This window comes from Chelonoidis abingdonii, chromosome 7 (assembly GCF_003597395.2).
Source record: "Chelonoidis abingdonii isolate Lonesome George chromosome 7, CheloAbing_2.0, whole genome shotgun sequence".
NCBI lineage: Eukaryota > Metazoa > Chordata > Testudines > Testudinidae > Chelonoidis > Chelonoidis abingdonii.
In genome coordinates this window covers 72,745,707-72,763,376 of record NC_133775.1, presented here as the reverse complement: position 1 = coordinate 72,763,376, position 17,670 = coordinate 72,745,707, and the positions used below count along the sequence as shown (strand labels likewise).

Sequence of the window (17,670 nt, the reverse complement as noted above, 5' to 3'; positions counted from 1 at the left end):
TCCAACAAGGAATTAATGATTTTATTAAGCCCCATGCAATGCTCATTTGGCAGCTAATATTAGTAGGCCTACAAAGTGGTGGTAATTAGCTGAATATAATGGAATCTGGTTTACTGAGCCTTCTACAATCACTACATAGCTGGGCCAGTCAGCAGACTGTAGATTCCAGGGCAATTGCAGGAAGGATTGAATGAGTGAAAATTGTAGGCCTATGCAAACCATGACTGGGCTATGTTTGCTCTTGGCAAAGTCATTGAGAATTGGCCTTTTCAGTGGTATTGTTTGACCACAGATGTCACGTGACACAAAAAAAATGTCAGGAGTATAGCATTGCCTCGATCCAGCTGATCTGAACATGCCACAGTAGTTGGCATTGGAGAGGAGGTGCTGGTCTTCAGTGAAAACCCAGGATGTGCTCCAGCATGGTTGTTCTTTTATAGCCCCACAGGCTATGGTGGCTATTGAAATCACCTGCATAGATGGTAGGATGGCTTGGTGTTCGTAAAACTGAGTATGACCATTCCATTGACACTGGCTTGTACAAGTTAATGACTGTTACATAGCCATTCTTGATAGTGATTGAGTAGGGGTTCATCATAGGTAGGACTTTCATGGAATCTTTAAGGTCATATTTTATGTACATCATAAGTCCATATGTAGGGTGATGGCATGCAGATATGTGGACTCTAGTGATCTTCTATCACTGGCCTACACTCTCCAGGTGTGTTTCTTTTACCTCAAAGACATAGGTGTTTTGAATCTGCAGGATCATTTGAGGTAATCACACTTTGCATTATATAGGCTGTCATAGTATCTTTTCCCAATCTGAACCTTAGAGCTCAAAAAATGAGGTACTAGCATGAATTCCTCTAAGCTTAATTACCAGCTTAGATCTGATACGCTGCCACCAATCAGGACTTTGAGTGACTGATAAACTCTGGTCTCCCCAAAACCTTCCCTGGGGACCCCCAAGACCCAGACCCTCTGGATCTTAATACAAGGAAAGTAAGCTCTTTCCCTTACTAGTGCCTCTCCTGGGCTTTCCCTCCCTGGGTTACCCTGGAAGATCACTGGGATTCAACTCCTTGAATCTTAACACAGAGAGGAATTCCACCTCCCTCCCTCCCCCTTTTTCCCTCACCCAGAGGCAATACAGATTCAAGCTCCGTGAATCTAAAGCAAAGAGGACATTTACCTTTCCCCCCCTCCCCCTCCTCTCTTCCGGAGAGAGAGACAGAGATAAACACAGAGAGCAGGTTTTTCCTCCCCCCTTTCTCCTTTTTCCCACCAATTCCCTGGTGAGTGCAGACTCCCTTTCTTTGCCTTAACCAGGAGAAAAAATTAATTAGGTCTTTTACAAAAAAAGTTTTTAATAAAAGAAAGAAAAAGTAAGAAATCTCTGTAATTTCAAGATGTAATATTACAGGGTCTTTCAGCTTATAGAAACTGGAGAAAAAGCTTCCTCCAACAGAAATACAGTTTAAAATACTTCCAGTAAACTACACATTTGCAAATAAAGAGAAACAATTAAAAAAACTATACCGCCTTTCTACCTTTGTACTTACAAAATTGGAATAGAAGATTAGAGAGCCTGTAGGTAGGTGTGGTCACTCTCAGAAACCAGAGAGAACAGCAGACAGAACAAAAGACACACCCAAGCTTCCCTCCACCCAGATTTGAAAGTATCTTGTCCTCTGATTGGTCCTCTGGTCAGGTGTTGCAGGTCATGTTTGTTAAACCCTTTACAGGTGAAAGAAACATTAACCCTTAGCTATCTGTTTATAACATAGGCCCTCAATGTTGAGCAGCACAATTTGAAGCAATGGGCCTATTTGAAGGTTTCGACCTGACATGGGCCATTATTGCCATTCCGTTTCTGACTGACAGATCATTTGAGGACCTCTGGTCATTGATTTGATAACATTCTTTGTGCTTTCACACATAATAGAGAAGGCTGTGTGACGGTTATCATCTCCTCCAGTTTATATGTATTTTAAAATATGAATTCTTCATCTGTAAATTACACAAGTATCTATCAATTTTGTGGATTTATGGAATAATGTTTGTTATTTGTTTGGGTTAGGAGAATATTTTTTCCTCTCGTGAAGTTTTCCCTGCTTCTTTGAATTTTAACACACATAAATGCTTTTACCATTTTAAAATTCTACATTTTCAAATAAAATGTGGATGTTTAAAGAAGACTCACAGATTAGAGGACCTCTCAACGTTAAAAGAAATAATCTACTTTAATATTCAATCTACAAATTAATTCAGTCCCATACATACATAGCATTATCTAGCCCATACTGATATACATACTGTAAATATAATAAATACAGAATTATGGAGCTAGCATAATAAATTCTATCATTTTAACATATCAGATTAATTTCTATATGTTTTTGTTCATGTCTTCCTGTTAGGCTTAAACACATTTTAATGTTTGATTAAAAGTTTCTTCAGCGGGCTATATACTTACCTTATAATAATTATTAATAAGAATACAGAAAAGTTTCTCACACATCTTTCTAGTAGTTTCTTTAGGAACAGTCATTCTCTGACATCACATATGTGTTTAGTCACTAGATGAAATGCTTTAGTGTGAGGTATTGCAATGGATTCTGACAACTAACTAAAGAAATTTATTGAAGACCTGCATTGTGTCCCTTCACTGACTGGTATTTTTTGAAGAATAATGTTATGTCAATATTTTCACAATTCCATAAAATGTTTCATATTTGGAGTACCTAATATTTCTATTGATAACTGTTTGTTTTGCTCATAAGGAAATGTCCTCTTTGGTATCTGACTTGGATTATAATATGGAATGCCTATAAGAAAAAAAAAGTAAAATCTCTTATTTTTAGTTATCTCATAATTTTTGTACTCTCTATATTGGTCTTTTCTCATCAAATCATCTCTGTGATACTTCACACTTATCTACTCCCTTCCATGCAAGCATTTTAAGGGGCTTGATCCAAAAACCTATTGAAGTCAGTGGGATTCTTATTTTTATTGATTTCAGTGGTCCTTGAATCATGCTCACAGTAAACTACAAACAATGAATTAATTTAGTCTCACAACAATCCTGTGAATTAGGAAAATTATATTATTCCCAAATTAGCAACGAGAAAGCTCAGGCACAGATAGGTTAAATCAAAATGTTCAAACATTGTTATTAGGCATGTGAATCAATATTTGATCAATTACGTAAAAGGCCTCATTCTTTTTCCAATCCTCTTAGCTTGCTATAATCTAGTTGGGAACTCACAGATCCCCAGTAAAGTGAGCGGCAGCTGAAGTTGCTCAGTGTCGCTGACAATCAGTACTCTTATTTAGGCTTTTCAGTATGGATTTAGGTACCTAACCTGAAGGCTCCAAATTTGAAAAATTTGGACTAATTAACTTTCCAAATGTTGCACCTAGCAGGGGCGCTGCCGCGGTGGAATAGCAGGGACCTATAGACCATGGCCCTCCAGATCCGTCCACTTTTTTCGCCAGGGCGCGGACCCCTGTCTCTCCTCTTCCCCCTGAGGTCCCGCCCCCAGTCAAGCCGCTCGGAACAGAAGCGGGAGTTGGCCCAGACAACAGCTGCCTGGGGAAAGGGAGCCGGGGATCTTCCACCTGCCCGGGCCAGGGGAGCCGAGAGCAGCCCATGTCTCCGCCCAGGACAGATGGATGGTCCTCGGCTCCCCACAGCTGCCCGGGTGGCTCTTCGGCATCCTAGGCCAGGCGGGAAGCCGGAGCCGGGTAGGGGTAAGAACCGCGCGAGCAGCTGTGGGGAGCCAGCGCGGACCTTCCACCTGCAGTGAGCAGGGGTCCCGCGAGACAGAGACAGGGCACCGGGGGATGGTTTCGGCCCTCCCACTCTCAGCAAGGTGGAGGGGCCAGGGCTCCGTGATCCGGCTAGGCCGGGACGGGACGGGGCCTCCTGAGCAAAGTAGGGGCCTTTACGAAAACTCAGCCCCTGCCTAGGAGTTTTGTGTCTGTCATAAGTAGATAGGTAAGGTAAGGGTTAATTTTCTTTTCCTGTAAAGGGGGAACAAAGCGAACCAAACACCTGACCAGAGGACCAATCAGAGAACTGGATTGTTTAAAGTCAGGGGCGGGAATTTGTAGACTCGGAGTCTTTGTTGTTTCCTCGGCTATGGGTAAACAAGTTTTCTTCTAACTCCATCTTATCTCAAAGTTCCTCCTAAACATCTGTGAGTACAAAGGAAAGCAAAGTAATTCGGCTATGATGAGCTTTGTGTTGTATTTACATGTATGTTGATTTGCTGGACTGGTTTAATCGGGCTATCTTTTAAATCAGACTGTTTATTCTTATTTTCTTATAAGCAAGAGCCTGTATTGAGTTTCTTAATGCAAGATTATTGTTTTGTATTTTCTTTCTTTTTATATAAAGTTCTTTTGAAAACTGGTGGGAGTTTCTTTTCCTAGTGAGGCAAAGGGAAGGGAAAAGCCAGGCTGTGGGCTATTTTCCTATTGTTTCCAGGGAAAGAGCAGGCTACGGGGGAAAGAGAAAAAGAATCATCTCTGTTCTCTTGTGTTTGAAGTTTTTCTCTAGTTACTGCTACGAGACCAGGGAGGGGGAATCTCCTTGTGTGCTAGCTGTGATTAGCTGTGAATGCATAGCCTCGGGGACGCTAGATTGCCTCTCCGGTTGTATTCAAAGAGTGAAGTCTAGTCTCGCACCGGCTAACCCAGGGAAGGGGGGGAAGCTGGGAGAGAAGAGAGGGAGACCCAGGGCTCTGGGTCTTCGGGGTCCCCCAAGGGAAGGTTGGGGTGACTCGGGGGGGGTACTAGGAACCCCAATAGTCCTAGTTGGTGGCAGCGAGAAAATATCCAAGCAGGTAGTGAGCTTGGGGGAGTTCCAGGTAAGCACCCAGATTTTGGACGCTAAAGTCCAGATCTGGGACAGGAGGCTTTACCACAGTGTCGGAGCTGGGAAGGGAACTGTTTCTCCGGGGAGAAATCCTGACACCACCGAAGCAATAAAATATTTACCGTTGATATCTGTGAGAACAGGATTATACCTTATGTCCCAGGCCTCGGTTCACACACATACCGGGAGATAATTTTAGAATTAAAATAAGAATGGGTACATCCAGTCGTGAACAAAGGGTTTTAAGTAAGATAGTTCCATCTTCAGAGAACCATACTTTGAATTTACTTAATACATTCCATATTCAGCCTCCAACATAATTAACGTTCTCTGCTCTCTAGTGATGAAAATCATGTTATCGCCCATGGCAACAACAGAAATTTACAAATAATCTAACCGAATGAGGATATGAGGGCACTAAACTGCCTCACCTGAAATTACTTATAAGGCAGAAAATGCATGCAATGGCATATTATTACACCAAACAGACACATGCTGTATTTTAAATCAAGAGGGTAAAGAAGTCGGTTGTACTCTTGAAAGGAAGACTAAATTTGCAACATTCCGATGAGAATCTTACCTTCGGAGTTGGTTCATTATAAACTGACCTGGTCTGCGGAGTCTCCACTTCTCAGATCTTGATGATTTTTTAATTCTCAACAAATAGTTTATGAAAGAACTTATGTTTAGTGATATTGCGGGATCTTGTGTATTTCCGTCTCCGGATGTGAGCATTTCGCCTGCAGTTCCTTCACTAAGACTCAGGGTGCCGCTGTTGGCCAATGCGGAGGCAGGGCTGCAGCAGAGGACCTATTGGACGGAGCCTCTTGCAAAGCGATTGCATTATTACACTGCAGATCTCTGAAGAAACGCAGCAGAAAGACACAGTGTCGCGGAAAAACCAAATCCTCTCGGCTTGCTCTGATCTAGCAAGGGAATATATTTCATTTATAGTTCATTACCGACCCCGAGAAGTCTTACAAGCCGAGGGAAATTTGGAACGGAGAATCGATTCAAAATAAAAGAGGCAAGGAAAACAGAGCCGAGAGTGCCTGATATGGAAACCCGACACAGAGAGCCGGGCCGGGCAGTTACAGGGCAAGTACTGTTGTTTTCCTTCTTATTCTCTTCGTTCTGCCGGGCGGTCTCGGAGCAGATTCGTTACTCTATTCCTGAGGAAATGGCCAAAGGTTCCCTTGTGGGGAATCTCGCTAAGGATTTGGGGTTAAATGGCAGAGAGCTGCCTCAGCGAAAGCTGCGTATCAATTCGGAAAAGCCACACTTCAGTGTGAATGGGGAAAATGGCAATCTCTATGTGAACAACAGGATAGACCGGGAGGAGATATGCGGGAAATCACCGAGTTGTTTCCTAAATTTAGAAGTTGTGGTTGAAAACCCTTTGAATGTTTTCCACGTGAATGTCGCAATCCAGGACATGAATGATAATGCACCGCGATTTACTAAAAATAATATGGATTTAGAAATTAATGAATTAGCACAACCTGGTGCGCGATTTCCTCTAGCACCTGCGCAAGATCCCGATGTTGGAGCCAATTCACTGCGGGGTTACCAGCTCAGTCCAAATCGGTATTTTACCTTGAAACTGAAGGAAAATCCAGATGGTAAAAAGCAGGCAGAACTGGTGTTAGAGAAACCTTTGGATCGAGAGAAGCAGAGTTCCCATCACTTGATCCTGACGGCTGTGGATGGGGGGGATTCAGTGAGAACTGGAACAGCTCAGATTAAAATAACTGTTACTGACGCTAATGACAACCCCCCTATATTCACTGAAGAGATCTACAAAGTCAGCCTGAAGGAAAATCTCCCAAAGGGCTCTTTAGTGCTCCAGGTTAAAGCCACTGATGAAGATGAAGGTTCATATGGCAAAATAACATATTATTTCAGCAACATACCGCAGAGTTCACGACATCTGTTTAGTTTAGATTCTAGTAACGGAATAATCACAACAAAAGGATTTGTGGATTTTGAAGATGCAAATAATTATATAATGGGTGTAGAAGCGAGGGATGGGGGAGGTCTCACTGACCACTGCAAAGTTCATATAGAAATTCTGGATGAGAACGACAATACTCCCGAAATGACACTCACATCCGTGTACAGTCCAGTTCCCGAAGACTCAATGCCCGGGACAGTGATAGCTCTGATGAAAGCGCGTGACCGAGACGATGGAGGAAATGGAGAAGTGACCTGTCGCATTCAAGATAATTTGCCTTTTAAAATAATATCCTCCTCTAATAATTACTACAAGCTCCTCACAGACAGCCCCCTGGACAGGGAAAGGATCCCGGAGTACAATATCACAATCACAGCCACAGACAAAGGCTCTCCCCCTCTCTCCACCCAGAAAACCATCCTATTACAGATCTCGGACATCAATGACAACGCCCCTGTCTTTGAGAACCCTTCCTACACCGCCTATGTGCCAGAGAACAATCCCTCGGGGGCCTCTATTTTCAGTGTAAAAGCCTCAGACCGGGATCTGGACCGGAACGCCCGAGTCACTTACTCCATCCTGAGCAGCAACCTCGAGGAGGTGCCTCTCTCCTCCTACATCTCCATTAACTCCCAGACCGGAGCTATCTATGCGCAGCGCTCCTTCGACTACGAGCAATTCCGGGAGTTTGAAGTGCAAGTGCAGGCCCAAGACGGCGGGTCCCCGCCTCTCAGCAGCAATGTCACCGTCAGGGTGTTTATTCTGGATCAGAATGATAACGCTCCTCACACTCCTGTACCCTTCCGTGGGACCATGCTCGCTTGTTCGAGATGTCCCTCGCGTCGGCCGAGGCAGGTTAATCTGGTGACTAAGGTGGTGGCGGTGGATGCTGACTCAGGCAAAACAATGCTGGCTCTCCTACCATTTGCTCCAGGCCACGGAAATCCGACGCTGTTCAGCATGGGGCTGCACACCGGGGAGATCCGGAACAGCCCGCGCTTTGCGGAAAAGAGAATGCTGTGAAGCACAAGCTGGTCACGCTGGTGAAGGACAACGGGCACCGCCTCTGTCAGCCACAGTGATCTCAAATCTGGTGTTTGCGCGAGAACTTTCCAAGAGTGCCTCTTTCTCCGGAATGGGCGACAAATCGGGTGACTCGACACTCAGTCTGATTTAACAGTTTTACTTGGTGGTGGCTTTAGCCCTGATCTCATTTTTATTTCTAATTTACAATTATAGATGGTGATAACCATGAAAAGTTAAGAAATTCAAAAGGCTACTCTAATTCTCAGCAATGTCAGGCCTAGCTCTTTATATCCAGGCTAGATACCCAAGATTTCCCTACCTAGATTACGAAGCCGGGACCTGCCGTATTCCCTATAATTTGTGTTTGGCTACAGACTTGCGGGCAAAATGGATTTAACTTCGCCTTAAAAAGTAGTGAACAGAACATTCAGCGAGAATATTCCTTTGCAATGACAACTCTGGTTATTTTTTACTTGTGAACTAATATAGTGGTTCTGAGCAACACGAAAATCCAGCGATACCCGAAAGCTCTTCTCAACGGCTGAGTTTTTGAGCAGTAATCTACCGTTAGTTATGGCTTGTCTCTTCTCTGGTTTTTTTTAATTAAATTTTTTTCTAGACAATTAAAAATGATATTTCATTTTAAATATGTATGAATTAATGTGAACTTAAAAGATTTTTCTATCCTGTTTTTATATTTTGTCGCTGTTTCTCTCTCGTGTAGTAATCTGTAAGTGTTTGGTTTAAACCTCTTTTTTCAACTCCGGTGTTTAGTGCCATTGATATTGTGCAGCGCTGTGCCAAATTCTGGGGATTATTGCGCGTTGCTAATATAAATCTGGTACAGTAACTGAGTTCTTATATGGATATGTGAATTAAGTTTATATCTTCTTATCAATCCTGTTTAAGATTAGTTTTGAAGGAAATATGTCTAGTCAATGATTTTGGACTATTACAAGAGATTAATCAAAAATTTGACATCTAATAAAAATTTCCATTTATTCCTATACTGCTACAGTCCATAGTTTTGCAGTGTGATTCTTAACCATATTCTGTTCAAAGCAAAAGATGCTCGTAACAGAACGCGAAGCCATGGTTCCATAATGATGTCATGAAGGACATAAACGTGTCGGTTGTCTAATGTTTTCTCACTTTTTCTATTTAAAAATAAGTTTAATGTTGTCACAGAAGTTATTCATATACAAAACCAAATATTTCTTCTCAATAGAAACCGTTAAACCTAAACTAGCAAATTAATGTAGAAGCATTGCTGGATATACTTTAATATACGCTTGTTAATATTCTGTCAGGAGTCCAACGAAGATATTGGCCTATTATTTCTTCCTCTTTTTTTTCTGTTATAGAATCTCTAAAACCTCTTTCCCCTTTCTGCTTGGTGAATTCTGATTAGATAGAAAACAGAAAACATAACAGACCTGGGTATAAAATAGAGATCACCCGACAAACAGAGTAAACATCAGCGTAATATCATTTTATTCCTATCCTTTATCTTCTTAGTGTGTACCACATAATAAACGGGATATTAGCCAATGATTTTTAGTAATGTCTCTATTTTCCCATGAAGGTGATTATAATACAGCTGGTATCTGATCCTCCATTCCTTCGAATTAATATTGCGTTACTGAATAATAAATCGTCGGGATTTACAAATATCCCTCAACGTTGCAGCTAATTTGATCAAGTCTATGACATCATGAAGGAGGAAGTTCTCTGTTTAAGAGGAGTGAGAAACACTCTTATCTTCTTAAATAATAAAGTCCCATTGCTATGTGTAAACATATACAATATTTTTTCCTCAATTAGAATTATTCTTTGTGAGTACCTCTGACAAAATTATATACACAGAGCTGTTAATTTTATTCCGGCAAGTATCAATTGTGATAATCACCTCTTGTCTGGGAAATAAATAGTACACCTGTGTTCTTTAGCACAAACGAACTCTACTTAAATAATTGCTTTCTAGACTATTTCATCTAACCTGTTATTCCATGTAATAATTCAATATATGCTGTATGGTAAGTGAAATACATTATTTTAAATTAGAGGAAGTAATATAAATAAATATTCGTGGGGAAAGATTTAATCAAACTAAAAGGTTGTTGGATTTTTTAAAAAAAATGCAGTTATTGGTTGAGACTTTCTGTAGCGCCGTCTGTTTACTTCATCCCGAGCGGAGAAATGGGAAGAGCATGATCCATCCCATTTCCCCGCCCTGCAGTCTACACAGCACAAGAACACAGAGATTCAGAGTCACACGTACTTCAAAGCGGATTTTACAGATAAAATGAAGACTGTTTCATAGATAATTTAACATCAGTATTGCGAAACAAAGAATGTGCGGACTTATAAAGAAAAATACACCACCTGACTGGGAATAGAGCACTATATATCATCCGGAGAAAAAATGGAGGAATATACAAGTCTCCGGACTGCATACGCGAGTCCTGTTTTGTTTTTTTTTTAATGATTACCGTTGGGAGGCGTTTCTTGGGCAGTTATTTATCGCTAATCGATCCCAGAGAAACGCACAAAGGTCTTTCGTGGGAATATAGCAAAGGATTTGCTTGAACTAAAAGAAGTCTCAGACCGAACCGGTCCGCATCTCTGTTGCAAGAGGTAGGAAGTCAGTTATTTTTTTGCTTTGAAATTTAGAGTGGGCCATTATATACCACAGTACAGAAATAATAGACAAGAAGAAGGAGTCTGTGGCCGGATAGAGATATTTTATAAAGTTTGAAGGTTTTCTTCGTGAGGATAAAGCGACGCCTTTTTCCAGTTGAACAGTTGAAATCAACAGATATAATGCAATGCTCCAGGCTTTCCAATCAGAATAAATTAGAGTTAAAATCCAGTAGAGACATACAGCTCGGGGACCGATTTCCCTTGCAGCAGCGCGGATCCAGATGTGGGAATTATATTCTATCCTTCAGATATACAACCTGAGCAATAATACGCATTTTTCTCTGGATGTGCAAACTATAACCGATAATGTAAATATGACGAATTGGTGCTGGAAAAGTCTCTAGAGCGGAAGAAACAAGCTGGTTCATCGATCTAATGCCTCACAGCCACTGACGGGGGAAGATCCGTCAAGTTCGTTGTGCAACTGGCAGTCCAAATCAGCATTTTATTGTTTCTTGGTATGCACTTCAATTGTATCACCGCAACCTTTTTCTGAAGCTTCTATACAGCGGCGTTTTGGAAAATGTGCCGAACCATGGTTTTCCATCTGTTGGTATCAGTGAAAGCCACTGATCCGCTGTATTGAAGGAGTCATACTTAATAGATAAAATACTCATTTTTCAGATCAATCGTGGAGAAAGCTTCCCAAATATTCCATTTGATTTCTAGGACGGGAATAGTAAGTCGTGGTTGAACTTGACTTTGAGGACATCCGCAGTATATGATAATCGATAGTGCTAAGCCCATGTACGGTGTGTAGGCCTTTTCGACAGATCCATAATTTGTGATCCTGTTAGCCGATGTCGAAATGAACACACGCTCCAGAACTTTGACGATTCACATCTCTTCCTCAACTCCGATCCTGAGACTCTCCCCCGGGTCTTTGGTGATCGCTCCTTTTAAAATGTGGCAAGATCTAGTATTCCGGAGAGAACGGGGAAGTCACGTGCTCCGTAGCCAGCAAGCCTCCCTCTTTCTATTGTCTTGTAGGAAATTCGTTGCGATAATTAATTACAGTCCGGTGACAGACCGAGCCCTGTACCTAGGGAGCAGAGTTTAGCGCTACAACATCACAAGTGACCGCCAACGAGACAAACGGACTCCTACTTTCTTTCTACAGAAGCCACTGCTATCCCACTGCCGGATTTTAGACACTGAAACTCGACACGCCCGTTATCTCGATAAAACTTCCTACATCCTGCCTACGTCACTGATGATAACCTCGAGAGGAAGCCTGCCGTTTTCTCCTGGACGGCAGCATGACTACGAACTTGGTAGGACAAACTGCCGATCACTTACTCCTATTACTTTTCAGAACTCAGACCCAGGAAGCCGCCTCTTCCTCCATCTCCATTAACTTCCGAAACTGGGGCTGTCTACGTACAGCTCTGCGCTCCTTCCGATTACGCCACTATGGGTTCCGATGTGAGTATTCGTTTTTTCCAAGTTCCTCAGGTCTCAGTTTGTTATATGTGGTTTCCTCCTACTTCTCAGCAGTATGTCTCCGTCACTCTCTTTATCTAGATCAGAATGTACAACTATGCCTCCGCCACTATCTTATCATCCTCCTTCCTTCCACCTGATGGCTCCACGGGGAGTGGAGTTGGCCCCTTCGCTCCTTCCTGAGCCGGTTAACGCTGGTCACTAAGGTGGTGGCCGTGTGGAATGCAGAACTCCGGGCAGAACGGCCTGGCTCTCCTACCAAACTGCTGAAGGCTACAAGCCGGGGCTCTTCTCTGGTGGGACTCCACAGCGGCGAGATCAGGACGGTGCGCTACTTTCTCGACAAAGATGCGCTCAAGCAAAGTCTGGTGGTTTTAGTGAAGGATAACGGGCAGCCCCCTCTCTCTGCCACGGCCACTGTCACGGTGGTGGTGGCTGACAGCATCCCCGAAATCCTCTCCGATTTAAGCAGCCTCTCAGCTCCTGTAAACCCCGAATCCAGCCTCACCTTGTATTTGGTGATCGCTGTGGCTTCCGTGTCCTGCTTGTTCTTTACCTTTCTCATAGTGTTAGTGGCTCTGAGGCTCCGCAAGTGGAGAAAGTCGCAGCTGTTTGACTCCTCGAGTGTGACTTTCAGTGGAGTTCCGGTCTCACAGTTTGTGGGGCTCGATGGAGTCAGAGCTTTTCTTCACTCCTACACACATGAGGTTTCTCTGACCAGGGACTCCAGAAAGAGCCAGTTCAACGTTACAAAATCAAACTATTCAAATATTCTGACTAGTCAGCAGACCTGTGAGATAAAGGATCCTGTGTCAATATCGGCAGATATAAAGAATGGTGATGGCGAGCAGAAATTTGTTCAAGTGAGTTAGCTTCTTTTCTTATTTTTCTTTTTAACCACGTTGATGTGTTTTAGGAGCCGGAAATATTATTTATTTATTTATTGTAAAAGCCATCGTCTTTTTTGATCCATCACGCGTTATTACCTTGTATTAGAGTGATCCCACTTTCCTTATGACCCTCTACTTCCTTTCCCTCTTCAGTAGGGTAGGGTTTTGTTGTTTTTGTTGTTTGTCTGTTTGGTGAACCTTAATTGGTGACTCAACTTCAAGTAACAGCAAATCTTCCAGGCAAGCTTGATGTGTACTTTTTTGTTTACACACAATTAGATCTCGATCTTCATTAGGGCTTTCCGACGTTACTACAGTTCAAACAGGAATACCAGTGTAGCGTAACATATACAGTATTTTTAAAGGGAACTGCAATTGTTTGTTGGAAGGAAGAATCAGTTTACAGAGGGTTTTATAACAACTCCGAGAAGCCTTTTTGAATGAGGCTTCAATCTCCTCAGTTATGCATATATTATGTTTACTTGTTTAGTTTCAGATAGGTGTTATTAGATCTTGACAATCCTGTGCTCTCTTTACATCAAAGTAACATAAATCCCACGAAATCCACCAGACCAAAATTAGGCCGTTTACATGGAAAGATAACTGAAAAGGTATTTTATTTTTTGAAGGAAGTTCTGAAGAGAAATAATTTTGTTGTGCCAGGGCCCTGATTCTGGGCAGGGAAAATTTGTAATAATAACAATTCTACAGTGCTTTTTGTTAAAATCAAGCCACTTTGGTGACAACACACAAACGACACAAAAAGCAGACAAAATGGAAACCCATACCATTCAGCTTTCCTAAATTCTTTTTGTGTGTTCATTATATATTCTTCTACCTAAGGATGGGCGAGGGAATGCATTGATCCAAACGAATTTCCATTGCCCTCTCTGTACCTGCATCCAGGCTTTTATCATATCATTCGAGCTGCAGTTCTCCGGCAGAGACTCAAAGTGCCGCTGTTGGCCAATACGGCGCGGAGCTGCAGCCGGAGATCCGTTGGAGCCGGCTGCAGTGTGATTGCTCAGTCACATAGCGCAGAACAGAGACAAAAACGCACACAGCCTCGATGCTCAGAGAAACCCTCCATCGAGACTGGGATGCATAACAGGAGTGATAAAGGGATTTTATTTTATTTTCGTCGCTGAGGATATTTACAATACAGGCGGGATTTTAACTACAGGATCTAAACGGAATAAAAGAGAGAGGAAAAGAGCATAAGTGCAAGTGAGTGAGATGGAAACCGGACACAAACAGACCGGATGGGCAGTCACACGGCAAGTACTGTTCTTTCCTTTCTTATTCTCTTTGTTCTGCTGGGCGGTCTCGGAGCAGATTCGTTATTCGATTCTGGAGGAAATGGCCAAGGGTTCCCTTGTCGGAAATCTCGCCAAGGATTTGGGGTTGGATATCAAAGAACTGCCGCAGCGGAAGCTCCATGTCAGTTCGGAAAAGCAGTACTTCAGAGTGAATGGGGAAAATGGCAACTTGTATGTGAATGGCAGGATAGACCGGGAGGAGATATGCGGGGAGACTCCTCTTTGTGTCCTGACATTCGAAACGGTGGTTGAAAATCCTTTAAATATTTACCTCGTGAATGTCGCAATCCAGGACATTAATGATAATGCCCCATGGTTCATAAAGAGTGACATTGATCTAGAAATCAGCGAATCAGCACTGCCGGGTACGAGATTTCGACTAGAATCTGCGCAAGATCCGGATTCTGGGATCAACTCACTGCAGAATTACCAACTCAGTAAAAACCCCTCTTTTACCCTGGCAGTGAAAGAGAGCCCAGATGGCAAAAAGCAAGCAGAATTAGTTTTAGAAAAGTCTTTGGATCGGGAGGAGGAAAGTTCCCACCAGTTAATCCTGACGGCTCTCGATGGGGGAGATCCAGTCAGATCTGGGACAGCTCAGGTTAGGATTAAAATTACTGACGCCAATGACAACCCCCCCGTATTCACTGAACAGATTTACAAAGTCAGCCTGAGGGAAAATCTACCAAAGGGCACTTTAGTGCTTCAAGTGAAAGCCAGTGACAGAGACGAAGGTTTAAATGGCCATATAACATACTTTTTCGACAGCATACCGGAAAACACCCGCAAATTATTCCATTTAGACCCTGAGAACGGAGAAATTACAAATACAGCGATCCTGGATTTTGAAGAGAAAAATGATTACACAATGGAATTGGAAGCCAGGGATGGGGGTGGGCTGACCGATCACTGCAAAGTTCATATAGAAATACTGGATGAGAACGACAACGCCCCGGAAGTGACGATTTTATCAGTATCCAGTCCTTTTCCCGAAGACTCGCCGCCAGGAACAGTGATAGTTCTGATCAAAGCTCTTGACCCAGATGCCGGACAAAATGGAGAACTCAGCTGTAGTATTCAGCACAACTTGCCTTTTAAAATAATATCATCTTCTATTAACTACTACAAGCTCCTCACAGACAGCACCCTGGACAGGGAAAGGATCCCGGAGTACAATATCACAATCACCGCCATAGACAAAGGCTCTCCTCCCCTCTCCACCCAGAAAACAATCTTATTGCAGATCTCGGATATCAATGACAACTCCCCTGTCTTTGAGAAACCTTCCTACACTGCCTATATGTCAGAGAACAATCCCTCGGGGGCCTCTATTTTCAGTGTAAAAGCCTCAGACCGGGATCTGGACCGGAACGCTCGAGTCACTTACTCCCTTCTGAGCAGCAACCTCGAGGAGGTGCCTCTCTCCTCCTACATCTCCATTAACTCCCAGACCGGAGCTATCTATGCCCAACGCTCCTTCGACTACGAGCAACTCAGGGAGTTTGAAGTGCAAGTACAGGCTCAAGACGGCGGGTCCCCGCCTCTCAGCAGCAATGTCACCGTCAGGGTGTTTATTCTGGATCAGAATGATAACACCCCTCGTATCCTGTACCCTTCCGTGGGAGCCGATGGCTCCACCTTGTTCGAGATGGTCCCTCGCTCGGCCGAGGCAGGTTATCTGGTGACAAAGGTGGTGGCGGTGGATGCTGACTCAGGACACAATGCCTGGCTCTCCTACCATTTGCTCCAGGCCACGGAACCGACGCTGTTCAGCATGGGGCTGCACACCGGGGAGATCCGGACAGCCCGCGCCTTTGCGGACAGAGATGCTGTGAAGCACAAGCTGGTCACGCTGGTGAAGGACAACGGGCAGCCGCCTCTGTCAGCCACAGTGACTCTCAATCTGGTGTTTGCGGAGAACTTCCAAGAGGCCCTTCCGGAAATGAGCGACCAATCGGGTGACTCGACACCTCAGTCTGATTTACAGTTTTACTTGGTGGTGGCTTTAGCCCTGATCTCATTTTTATTTCTAATTACAATTATAGTGGTGATAACCATGAAAGTTAGAAATTCAAAAGGCTCCTCTATTCTTCAGCATGTCAGGCCTGCTCTTTATTCCAAGGCTGATCCCAGATTCCTACCAGATTACGAAGCCGGGACCTTGCCGTATTCCTATAATTTGTGTTTGGCTACAGACTGCGGGCAAAATGGATTTAACTTGCTTAAAAGTAGTGACCAGAACATTACAGCTGAGAATATCCTTTGCAATGACAACTCTGGTATTTTACTTGTGAATAATTGTGGTTCTGAAGCACCGAAATCCGCGTCCGAAACTCTTCTCAAGGTGAGTTTTTGCAGTATCACGTTAGTTATGGTGTCTCTTCTCTGGTTTTTAATTAAATTTTTCAGACAATGAAAAATGATATTCATTAATATGTATGATAATGTGAACTAAAAGATTTTTCTATTCTGTTTTTATATTTGTGCGCTGTTTCTCTTCGGTGTAGTACTGTAAGTGTTTGGTACCAACCGGTGGTTAGTGCCTATTGAATTGTGCAGCGCTGTGTCCAAAGTTCTGGGATTATTGCGCGTTGCTAATATAAATCTTGTAGCAGTAACTGAGATTTATGGAATGTGAAAAGTATACTCTTATCATCCTGTTAGAAGTTTTGAAGGAAATATGTCAGTCAGTGATGGACTATTCGAAGGATTATAACATTTGACATTTAAAAAATTCCATTTACCAATATGCTACAGTCCATAGTTGGCAGGGAACTTCCATATCGTTTCAAAGCAAAGTGTGTAACAGAACGCGGAGCCAATGGTTACTTCCAAATGATGTCATGAAGGACATAACGTGTCGGTGTCTATGTTTTCCACTTTCATTAAAAATAAGTAAGTTGCACAGAAGTATGTCATATACAAAACCAAATATTCTTCCAATAGAAAAGTTAAACTAAACTAGAAATTAAATGTAGAACATTGCCTGGATATACTTACATATAGTTGTTAATTCTGCAGGAGTCCACGAGATATTGGCCTATAATTTTCTCTCTTTTTTCTGTATAGAACTCTCTAAACCTCTTTCCCCTTCTGCTGGTGATTCTGCATTAGTAGACAGAAAACATAACGACGCTGGGTATAAATTAGGTCACCGCAAACGAGTAAACATCAGGAATATCATACCACCTTACTTAGTGTTGTACCACAATAACTACGGGATATTAGCCAATGCAATTTTAGTAACTGTCTATTTTCCCATGACAGGTGATTATATACAGCTGGTATTCTGTCCTCATTCCTCGTTAATAATTGCGTTTACTGAAAATAAATCGTCGGGATTTAAAATATCCCTCAACGTGCAGCAATGATCAGTCTATGACATCATGAAGGAGGAAGTCTCTGTTTTAAGAGGAGTGAGAAACACTCTTATCTTCTAAATATATAAGT

At 42.7% G+C, this 17,670-nt stretch overlaps 2 protein-coding genes across 13 annotated transcripts in view; both read left to right on the top strand.

Annotated features, from left to right (window-relative positions):
- The window catches only part of LOC116820233 (protocadherin gamma-A4-like), a 393,116-nt gene that overhangs the window by 177,897 nt on the left and 197,549 nt on the right, over positions 1-17,670 (top strand). Inside the window, exon 1 of one of the 12 annotated variants that reach the window (XM_075068016.1) lies at positions 13,957-16,564. The exons of the other annotated variants lie outside the window; for them this stretch is intronic. Coding sequence (XP_074924117.1) covers positions 14,138-16,564 — 2,427 coding nt within the window. The 5' untranslated portion in view covers positions 13,957-14,137. Of the gene's footprint in view, positions 1-13,956; positions 16,565-17,670 lie in introns of those variants that run through there. 12 annotated transcript variants of the gene reach the window in all.
- LOC116820212 (protocadherin gamma-A4-like) lies at positions 5,943-12,883 on the top strand. Its single transcript, XM_075068249.1, is given in 3 exon segments — positions 5,943-7,747; positions 12,252-12,306; positions 12,308-12,883. Coding segments are annotated over 3 exon segments (2,436 nt in total).